The sequence below is a fragment of the Gordionus sp. m RMFG-2023 genome, chromosome 1 (assembly GCF_954871325.1).
Source record: "Gordionus sp. m RMFG-2023 chromosome 1, tfGorSpeb1-WG-v2, whole genome shotgun sequence".
Classification (NCBI taxonomy): domain Eukaryota; kingdom Metazoa; phylum Nematomorpha; class Gordioida; order Chordodea; family Parachordodidae; genus Gordionus; species Gordionus sp. m RMFG-2023.
Window position 1 is genome coordinate 66152958 of NC_088775.1, and position 12393 is coordinate 66165350.

At 27.3% G+C, this 12393-nt stretch overlaps 1 protein-coding gene across 4 annotated transcripts in view; it reads right to left on the bottom strand.

Moving 5' to 3' along the window:
- Window positions 1–584: 584 nt before the first annotated feature.
- LOC135931402 (sorting and assembly machinery component 50 homolog) overlaps window positions 585–12393 on the bottom strand; it is a 33307-nt gene continuing 21498 nt past the window's right edge. The window contains exons 12-14 of one of the 4 annotated variants that reach the window (XM_065468477.1): window positions 9742–9845; window positions 6506–6742; window positions 598–694 (exon numbers count right to left, since the gene is read on the bottom strand). In XM_065468477.1, the coding sequence (XP_065324549.1) occupies window positions 9836–9845 (10 nt within the window). In that variant the 3' untranslated portion in view covers window positions 598–694; window positions 6506–6742; window positions 9742–9835. Of the gene's footprint in view, window positions 695–6505; window positions 6743–9741; window positions 9846–12393 lie in introns of all 4 variants that reach the window. The other 3 variants (XM_065468476.1, XM_065468479.1, XM_065468475.1) reach the window with 3 other exon arrangements.

The following is a 12393-nucleotide window of genomic DNA, read 5'->3' on the forward strand; positions in this document are numbered from 1 at the left end:
TTTAGTTATTCCATTATTCTTCACACTGAAATTTAATTATTAAACTAAATTTTCGTCTTCTAATAAATTTAAATATCATTATAAATGGTATTTTCAGTTTGACTAAACATTTCTAAAAAAATACACTAGTCATAATTCGAAAAAAAGAAGAAAAAATTTCAAAATTCATAATTTTTAGTTTATTTCATCAAAATTATATTATATATATTAAAAAAATTGATCAATTTTACTAAAATATGACTAAACTATTGTTTTTTGTAAACTTTTTATATATATATCGGTCCTCAGTATCAGCGTGGTATCAATGCACCCCCTAATTATAACAATTATTATAGATGGGAGCAGAATCCTATTATAAAAATTTATTTTACTAGGATTATGAATCAAATCATTGGGCTTATTTTTAATTAAAAATAGATAAAATATTTTTTTAAAAACAAATTAATTTATTTCCAGTTACAATTATTTACCGACATCACATCATAAATTCAAAATATTTTATTCATATTTCAATTATTAACATTATATATTCTACAAATTATTATAGGTAAATTATAAAAGATTGAATGCAATCTTCTTTTTTAAAAAAATGAATGCACAAAATTTAAATAATAATTCGTAAATTCTCATCGATTTGACTGTTGCATACTACGAAAAGTCGATCCCTATTCCCATTTGTAGGCCTGAGTTAATTCTAAAAAATAAAATATATATTTAAAATTTTCCAAACGACGATTCTAATATTTTTTAGCCGTATTATATCTATGGATACATATTCGGTAATATTATGTTATATTAGTGATCCGACGATTTTACGAGTCTAACATTTCATTTAGAATAATATTCACGTCTCTTAGGGCATGTTATTTTAAGAAATTAACGGATACATTAGTTAATGTTAAAAAATATTGAATTATTTTGAGAGAAAGAATATAATGGTAATATTGTTTTTTTGTAATATTATTTGCAACAGGAAAAAGATTTTAAAATGTAAAACGAGCGATTCAGCCATAATTATGGGGGAGTAAAAAAAACTAAATATGCACTTGTGATAATGAAAATTTCAAAATGTTACTTGTTTTACCAATAGTTTACAGTTAAATATTTTTTTGCATTCAGAGAAAATATTTTTTTATGAGTTCAAGGGTAGATAGTAAATAAAAATCATTCTAAATATCGATCTCGGATCGGCTAAGTACAAATACAGGATTGATGGAATATTAGTAGATTGGGATAGAGTATAGATAAATGTTGGTTATAATAGTGCAGTAAGCAAGAAAGATGGGTATCAGAATCAGAAGTCTTACGTAATGACTTGAAATACCCACGGGTCAAAGATATGTGATTATATTTTATCCCATTTATTAACATTAGAAAAAATAGTATTTCTAAATGCTAATTTTTGAATTTCTACTAGAATACTAAGTTGTAATATAAATAAAAATTCATATTAAAATATAAAAATGAAAGCCTATTTATCTATCACTAATAATTAGTGTTGTTAAAAGGCTCATTTTAAAAATGGCTAACTCAATGTTTTATTCAGAAAAAATATTATACAAACCTTAAGATTTTGCTCATAGGTGGCACAAAGGTTTGGACATTTATTAGAAAAATCTCGAGACTTATATAATATTATTCTGGCTAAAATATTGAGTTAGCCGTTTTTAAAAATCGACTCAAATCGAGCCGTTTGAAAATACTACTAATAATAAAGAAATTAATAACTAACTAAGGACGTTACCTTTTTGAGGAAAAGGAAGGTCACTCGTTGGTTAAAATATTTTCTTTTTTAAAAAAATATTTTTTAAATTTTATAAATAATTTAAGCCAAGTTTTCAAATCAGATCAACCAACAAATTTCTTTATTTAAATTTTATTAATTTTTTTTCGTGTTATCATTTATTTTTTAATAATCAATATTAATTTATATAAAATTATTTAAAGAGCTATAAAAATTAAATTATAAATATCGTCTATTTGCGATCCCAAGTCGGAATCAAGTTAATTTTTTGCAGGATAAAAAAGAATTCCCTAGCCTCGTTAAAGCCTAGAGTTTTTAAAAATTTAAGGCGAAAAGTGGACGTTTGTGGAGATGATTATTGGTGTAAATATAAAATTGTTAAGATCTTTGTATTTTTTAATATTTTTTGATTTTGCTCGGGGGAATAAATGTATGTTTCTTTTAAAAGGAAATGATGAGACACAAGTCAAATCCCTTAAAGATTTACCTAGGGGCCATGGAATTATTTCATGGGCGGGGGATAAGTTGGTGAACTCAATATGGTTAGGTATGTGAGCGGCTGTTAAACATTTGTTGAAGTGAACAATTCAGGCCGTGTCTGCCTTTCGAATCTACTAGCATATTACATTTGACACAAGTGTGAGGCTGGACGATATCGCAACCTAGGCGTAAACCGATGACGACTCTCAATTGTTCACCTTGTAAGAGATTACCAAGGTTAAACCTAGACAGCACTTTAGCCATCATGATCACCAAATCTGTCTTTTGAATGGATAGTTTAAAGGTGGATTGACTGATGATTGAAAGAGACAGGGTGTGAAAAGGTTTTTGAGTGATGGGAAAGGATGGAGATGTGTTGGCTTCCCATCTGTTTGTTGCTTCATCAAATAAATATTAGATGGGGGATGAAGCCTGAGATATAGTTGTTTATTAATCTGGATGATAAGAATTCAGGATGATAATGTTAAAAGGTTAAGAGGAACTAAATATAGACAACCCGATTTAGCAGAAAATTAGGCGAATGGTCAGTTGAATGGTGATATCCAACGAATATTTTGAATTTTAGCCACGAAATTGCTGTTTGTAAAGAAGGATTAAGAACGGAATATATGTAAAAATTTTGGAATGTAAAGACATTTGCAATTAAGAATAGAGATTTATGAGTTGCTAAAAGGGATACATTTATATCGTCAAGATAATATTGAATCAATGTTAATTTATATTCTCTAATATTAAAATTTATTTTATAAAGAATATATGTCAATGAATTTAACTCTGCCCCAGAATGAAACATTTTTTAAACAAAGAAAATTAAGGGTACTAAGTCTACACTTTATAAGTGTAAATTGTGCCCTAATTCAAATATTTCAACCTCAATGTTCAGTAGCTCAAATCAAAAACATATGAAGGTAAAAATATGAATTCAGATTAAAATTTGATAGATAATAAAAAAACTTTTATGAAATAGAAGATTCTTTTGAAAATGATCCCATAAATTTTTTTAAAAAAATGATCATTCTTTAAATGTTCTTTATAAATTCACCCAAATTTTTATTTATTAATACAATACAACCCTCCCATCCTCTGCGCCAACGTGTTTTTAGAACAGCGAAAGCTGCGTTGGGAACTAAGCAATCTCAATTTTGAAAATCAATAGCTAAAAATAAATAAAAAATTTATACTTATTGATTTATTTAAACATATTTAAATTGTTGACAAGATATATATATATTCTTAAGGCTAATTATGTTTGTTTTATTAATTCGATCTCTCCTGATGATTGGGTGAAGGAGGTTTTGAATAATTTTGCTGCTTTCGCTTTTATTTATTTTGTATTACATTATTTTATGATCTATGCCTCAATATTGTCTTTTTGTTATTATGATTTTTTTTCGTAATAGTTTACTAAAATTAAGCTTTAATATATTTTAATCAATTAAAACGACAAATAACATCATGAATCTTTCAATATAAAAACATGCAATGGAAATAATGATATAGAACTCATATTGAATACTTATGGTTTATTATGAAGTATATCTCTAGAAAGAACTTATAAACGAATGTAATAAAAAAACGATGCTGCCAAGAAAATAGTTATAAACTACAATAGTATCTTATAATTTAACATTATCACAATTTCATACTTGGATCATTATAAAGGCAATTCAGATAACCCAACTATATCACAAAACTAGAACATGAGCAATAGGAGAACTTGCACATATTGCTTTAGAATTATTAACATAAAAAATAACAATTTAATAACCATCCATGGTCCACTCACTTCAAGATGCCCAGGTAGTAATAAACTTCCAGCCTTCCTGCTTGAACCTTCATGACTTAGCATCTCACCTGATATACCACCACCTTTAATTTCAACCCCAAACGACTATCAATTATTTAATCCACCAAATGAAAATCCAACACAGGAAAAGACCTTTATAAAAAAATATCCAATTCCTGATTTGGAATACCAAAAATTTTTAACAAGCTATTTTAGCCCTACCATATCACGAATCCCAAAAGCAGCCCTTAAATTAATTTATTTTATATCAAAATTATTTATAATATTTTACAAAATCTAGAAGATCTAAATTGGAGAAATGATATATTTCCCAACATTAATATTATCTTATCCCTCAAAAGTTAACCCAACCCCACTATGCCAAACCATCAAAGAAAGAATAGAAACTTTGATCTTAATTTTGAAAAATTAACACCAAATATCAACGATCCTGCTAAAAAGACTTTAAGTAACCCCTCACACAAACTAATATATAATAGGATTAATAATTTCAAACTAAAAGGAGCTCTCCGAGCTCTTGCTAACGCAAACACTTTGGCACCCGATAATATCACCACAAGAAATCAACTTTTAGAAAAACATCCGAGCCCCAAATACACTCCTCAAATACTGCCTATAATAAATTCAAAGATAAATTTCGTTCCCGAAGAAGCCTTAACCGCTATTAAATCTTTTCCAAACGATTCTGCTCCAGGACTGGATTACCTTCGACCTTCATTTATTACTGACCTCTTGGGTTAAGACAGTTCCGAATTTCTACTTAATTCTTTAACGAAAATTTTTAATCTTATTATCAACGGGGAAATTACCACAGAAAAAGCTGAAAAGTGCGCCCAATAGCTATTCGAATTTTCTATCGACGAACCATTTCAAAAATTATTTGTAATCGACTCAAATCTACAATAACCTTAAGCTTAGCTGCTTACCAAGTGGGATTTGGAGGAAAAGGAGGCTGTGAAACCGCAATTCATTGCAGTCGACTAGTTTTATCCAACCTCAAACCTGGAGATTATATAGCAAAACTAGATATATTTAATGTTTTTAATTCAATTAATAGGAATAAAATGATCGATACTTTCTTGGAAACATTCCCTGACTACCACAATTACATCCATCTTAGCTATGGCATTCCTTCCTTAGTCAAATTTAATGATTATATTATTAATTCTGCAGAAGGCCTCCAACATGGTGACCCATTTAGGACCACTACTTTTTTGCTATACCCTTAAAAACCTAATAAGTGATATTGCTCTCTCATGCAAGCTTTTTTTGAAATTCTTTTAAAAGAATATGAACAAACAAATGATGAGAGTTATTAAACATCAAACTCTAACTCATGGCTTCAAGCAACTCTCCCCAGTAAATCCAGAAGACTAGGTCTAAGATCGGCATTAAGTATAGCCCTTGTTTTCTTCATCTCATCAACCTTATCAGTAATAAAATATTACCTCGCAAATTATTACCATCGATAAAGATAATTTATTAGATGAATTCTTACGTTGTTGGAATATTAATGTCTTACCAAACACAGCCCCACCAGATTCAACGAAACAAAAAGATTGGGATCAAGGATTGGTATCTCGTTCCTTAGCTTACCTCAACTTGAGCGATGATCACCAATATAAATACCTCCTAAGATCTTTTAATTTCAACAACTCTGAATGGTTAGATTCATATCCCAGCATTTTAAATAATCAGCTAATAGATAACGACGCTTTTCGTTATGCAATCAATTTACGCTTGGGCGTACCTTTCCTAAACCATTATATTTGCATTAAATGTAATCAATCGGCAGATGCGTATGGGAGACACGCTCTCCACTGTAAATTTATATCAAAAATATTATAAGTAAAAAACAAATATATATGAAATTTGAAATAAATATTTAAAATAATATTTAACATTAATATATCGAAGAATTCTTTTTAAAATTCCAAAATTTTTAATTTATCAGATGTCAGCCTGCGGCGATGGTAACTGTCAATATCACCAGCTTCACTAAAAGCTGATTCTGAAGAGATTGTCGCATACTTTTATAAACAGAATGCGCAAAAAAAATAACAATATGGCAGAATGTTTAATTAATTATTATTAATAAAAAAATATGCATAAAAATGGATTTCGATTTTATTTATAAAAATAAATGATTTTAGATATAACTTTTTTAAAAAATTATATAACATTTTATTTTTGTTAAAGATGCCATTTTATATCGGATCGGATAATTTTATAATATTGGCCGATAACCGACATTTTAAAATGGGCAAAATATAGGCCCGATCCGATAAAAATATTGTCCCTAGTTTTAATTCATACTTATTTTTAGGAAGTAATTATAAATTAAAATATAGAAAATATTTAATTTAATGAAATATGGGCAATGGAATTTAAAAATGTAAAAGAATCCGATAGTCTATAATTCGTAAAACGCATATATGAAATCGTTTTTTTACATTTCATATTTATTTGAGAGGTACGGTGCGGTCCCCATTATGACTTGAAGGTATAGGGCCTTATGTTTTTGCATATCTTTTCGAAATCCCTCAAAATTTTCCAGTGCTGGGTGGTAACATTGGTATAGGAATTGAATTCCATAATAACAGCTTTGAAAACAGTTGTTTCTCACTTAGAATTGTGTTTGTTCCATAAGATTACATTATAGAGAGGAGCTACAAAATTATTTCGTTGCCCTATAAATATATAAGTTTACAACAAAAAAAATTTCTTTTAAAATATTTATACGTTTTCAGATATATGTTTTTTTAAAGTAGGAAATAAGCTCGGAAAAGCCATTCAATTCAAATATTTGTGAGAAGGTCTCAGATGAATTTTCAACATCACCTCTGGGACATATGCAAGACCTATAAAAACATGATATACAATCCAAACCCATCATTAGACTCATAGACTTATTTTAACCCCAAATCATTTATTTTTCTATTAACGCTCTGTTAGATCGAAATAACATCCAAGAAGACTGCCAGATATACCTCTAAACGCATTTAAAGGTGCCCATTCAAAATCCCTCAATATTTTACTCGGATGTGCCTCTGGTAATAATTGTTTTAGCTCTTAAAATAAAATTTGAATTATAACTCTTAAAATATATAATATGATTAAGTTAATTATCCTTGTATAAGTAGGCGCTGTTTATTTGGTAATAAGCAAAATATACCAACAGGATTCGTGCCCGGTGCAATTTGAAAATGGATGGTATAAAGATGAAAGAATATTTCAACAATTTTAAAGGTACCATCACATATCCATATATCGGATATTGATAATCTTTCGAGCAGTTCGTCCGTGCTTAATATTATAAATCCTAAATTTTCATTCCCAGGCCAAGAAATTTATAGCATATCCCTGTAACATTCTGGATATATAAAAGTGAGATCCGCCGGGATTTGAAGTAATATAATATTTGAGCTTGATATAAATGATCGATAAAGAAAGGATTGATTTATTTGGCATAATCATCAAGGTATTATTATAATTTAATAAGGTAGTTGCGTGGGCCAACGAAGGACTAGAAAACTTACTTAATTTTGATTTAATCTCGGGCTTTTCTGACTTCAACTTCATGTGTATGATCAAGGGGCTTCTTAAAATATCATTTACTTGTGTTTTTATAAAAGATTTGCATTTTTAAGATTTATTTTTGGCGCACCTCCAGCATATTCATTTATTATTATTTGTTCTAAATTTTGAATATAATTTTGATTATAAAAGGGTTGGATTTTTTGATGTAAATCCAAATTCTAACATTATAAATAAAAATATATTCTTTATAATATAGAAAATTGAGCTAAATATAGAGAAAAATATATTATTATATTTATGGATAAATACATAACAGTGCTTATTTTTTAACAATTATAAATCTTTGTTGAAAAAAAGATTGAGTTTAAAAAAATCTATATATTTTTTCAAGAATTTTAAGATATGGGAAATTTTTTATTGTTAATAATAAACATACCAAATTATTACACTTAAATTTTTTTATTTATAATTATCAAATGACTAAGTGATAAAGTGACGCCGTAATAAAGTGTCGCGTGATATGTCACTAAGCGCTTGTATGGTCCATTTGCAAGGTACAAGCAACCCCAGCAAAGTGGCAGATTTTCCCAATAATTTTATCTCTACTTTCTTTGAAATTCTATTTATATTTAGAGTTATTGTGTGATTTGCTGTAAAAGGCATAAATCTTTTTTATAATGATAATATATAATACCAAATAAGTCAGCCCTTTATCGACCCTCACAGCGGCAAAAAATAAGGCTCAACCATATTGCCTCCAATCCCGACGGATTTCACTTAAATATATCCGGAATGTAGTAGGAATATGCTCCACCGAGCGCTAATCCTATTGGTATATATTGCTTATTATCAAACAAAACAGCCCATATATATGCAGGGATAATAAACCTAGTTATACCTAAAACAAATTATTCAATATTTGATTCGATTCGTATTTTACAAATACGAATAAACATATTATTGGATTCGAAATAAGGTAATTATATAATTCGGCGAAAATTATTTTACCCACTATTCGATCGAATTATTCATAAAATTTGATTTTTTCATATTATTCTAAATTTATCATATACATTTGATATTATTCGAAACTATTCGTAAATATTAAAACATTCATAAATATTTAAAATTATTTGTAAGGATTTAACATGTTCCTTAAGGAATATTTTCTTTTTAAGCTTTATTTCTACATCTATAAATCACTTTTTAAATTTTAATAATCTCAGCTTGAAAAAAAATTTTTAAAGATTTTTTTATAAAAGAAAGATTTATGATCAAATTTTACCTAAAATTCCAAATATGTTTAGTAAAAACTTTTATAAGTAAATCTTTATAATTTTCATGAACAAGAAATCTTTTCACAAATTTTTTTAAAAAAATATTCATATTTTTAGGGTTGTGCCGATATTAAATATCGGATCGGATAGGGCCGATACCTATAAAAACCGATCCGATCTTTTTACTCTTCTTTTGTTATTTTATATATATTTATTATATACATTAATAATATTTTTTTTTTATTATTTTTTAAAAATGCAAATGCACAACACCCCTTAAATTTTATTTATTCTTTAAAATAGATCTATAGTATTTTAAAAGTTTTATAAAAATAGAAAGGAACACCGAAAGTTTTATTTATTTTAAATCTTTTTAAATAATAACGCCTTTATTATTTATACTTTAAATAATAGAATATTTTTAAATAGGTATCTGTATTAAAATATTTTACAAAAGACAACTAATTTTGCAAAATGCGTTATCTGCAGAATTTTAATTTCACGGGGAGGAATAATGAAAAATTTATTTAATACATACCTATATCCGTAAACTTTTTATAATTATTGTAGAAATAAAAAAATTAAATTAAATGCATAATTCGATTATATGCATAAAAAATATTGATTTCTTAATTACATTTGGTTCAAAGGGGAGTGGTGAAAAATCAATATAAATATCGAATCGGTTTTGAACCAATATCAGAAAATAAGAACGAATAAAATAGAATAATGTTTTTATTATTCATACGATTACAAATAAGGAAATATTCGATTTATTCAAATACGAATAATGCTATTCTATTCGTAAATCACATTATATATTAGTAGAGATATAACCAAATTTTATATTAGGAGCTAAAACAATTTTTTACCAGGGTAACATCCGAGGAAGATATCGGTGAATTTTGAATAGATACCGTTAAATGCATTTAGGGCGAGATATCCACTTGCAGATATATTTGAATGTTATTTCCATCTGAAACAAATTATTAATTGAAAAATAAATGATTTAGTATTAAAAGAATTCTATGAGTCATGTTTTTCAGCCCTTGCTTATGTCCCAGGAGATAATGTTAGAAATTCATTTGATACCTTGACAGATATATTTACAGAATTGAATGGCTCATCTGAGCTTATTTCCTACTTATATCCGAGGACATAGAAATCCTAGTATAAAAAATAATTTTTTGTTGCAAATCTATATATCTATAGAGCATAGACCTGTGCGCCAATATCTCAATCGACGGCGGCGGCATTTTTAAATTTTTTCTTATCAGCGCTCGGCGGCGCGCTGATTTTGGCGCGATATTTATTTAAAAAAATTTTTTAATGAATTTAATTTATAAATCAATGTATTAGATTTTTTATAATTTATTTGGTAGCTCTTTTCTTTATTTCTAAATTATTTCCTGTCTCAATTAAATTTATGTGTCTTCTCATTCTCAGAAGTCGACTAAGAAATTCCATTTTTACTAAGATCAGAGTCACATATAAATAATATTCTATTGATTTTTATTATAACAAATTAAAATATAAATTTGGAATGCAAGCAATATATAAAGTATGAAATATAATAAATCAGAATTTGATTTATCAAAATTGTAATTGTCATCAATAAATAGTATTTTATCAAGATCCGTAAATAAGTCCTTTTTGCAATTAATCCAGTAATGGGAAAAATACTTTCGCTAGGTGTGCTGGTTGCAGATATATACAGAATTGTCCTAGCTAAATTAGCACTCCTATGAAGTTCTAGTCGCTTTTTCTTCCAAAAGGTTAATGCATCCTCTTCTGGGATATTATGTTGGCTGAGCAAAATATGCCATTCTTGTTCTAGACTAGTTGAAATTTTAGATGTTGATATCTGAACTTTCAAAATAAAGCTTAATAAATTTAATTTAATAAACCAGTTAAAAATTTAATACTAACCTAAGAGCCATTTTTTATCTTTTATATTGTTGCAACATCTTGTGTTGGCTTTAAAAACATTTTTAGACTTTTAATGGATTTATTATTATTAATTTTTCTGATATTTTATTAACATTTACTTAGTGCCGAGAAAGGTTACTTGTATTTATATTTTTACTAAAACATTTTATTTCATAACTAAAATAAATTATATATAAATATAAGTCTAAGATTAAAATAAATTACTGTGAAAATGGATTATGTTTAACCAAATCTTCCTTATCGTTATTTCCCGAATTTTATGCAAGATTCACAATAATTATAATCAGGCATTATTGTGCTTTTCTTATTTCATTCTTCAAAATAAGATTTCCAAAGTACCTCCAGACATAACTTGATTTATGATTAGTAGAGAGAGTTGTTATTTCATAAATGAATATAGGGTAGTTTAAAACATGCAAGTCCATAAAAATATATTATTGTTTGTGGAAATGAAATATGATGTAGGAATGAATGTAAATGATATACACTATTCTATTATATATAGCTATAGAATACAATTCATATTTTCATTTTATTAAATTCCAATTTAAATAATAACAATTTAATATTCAAATTAATATAATAACAATTTAATATATAAATATAATTAAACTTCTAAAGATTATACACGCCACGTTGCCGCCATAAAAAAAGTCGGTGGCGAGCCGGCTTGGGGCGCTGGTCTCAATCGGCGGCTTTTCCGGCATGAATAAAATTACCGACGGCGCCGGCGTGAGCCGGCAGCGCACAGGTCTAATAGAGCAACGAAATAAAGATGGTGCCACCGAACAACAAATGGTGTTGAAGGCTGGCATTATGGAATTCAATTCCTGTACTAATATTCTCACACAACACTTTGAAAATTTTTGAAGGGATTTAAAAAGATATGCAAAAATAGAAGGCCCTATATCTTCACGTCATAATGAAGACAACACCGTACCTTTCAAAGAAATATGAAGATATAAAAAACACTTAATATATGTGTTTCGAATTCTGAATTGATTATCGGATTCTTTTATATTTTTTAAAAGCTATTAACCATATTTCATGCAATTAAATATTTTATATTTTTTTACTTGTGATACATTGATTTATAATACTAATAAAAAGTATAAATTAGAACCACTCTTATTGCTTATGTTACCTGTTTCCTAGATAAGATGATAATTAAGTTTAAAAACGATACTTATGAAAATTAAAATATTAGTTTTTCAATAAAAAAAATTAATTATAATTTTTAAAGAAATCTAAACGGAAAAGTCAAAAAATGAGATATTATCAAAATTTAACCTTTCAAATATATTAAAATCAGTTTTAAGTATATCGCGTTATCAAATGAGCGATTAATAAGGTGTTACGATAAAGTGTCTTCAAATCCTTATAAGCTATATGGAATTCCTATGATGCATTTTAAACACTTTAATGATATGTTGGCTAAAAATAACTCGCATAAAAAATATTTCAAAAATTATATTAAAAAATAAATAAAATATCGATATTTGAAGGAACAACTTATAAATCAATTTATTTCTTTATAACATACCTTTAATTATAGTGTTTTTTAAAGTGAGGCC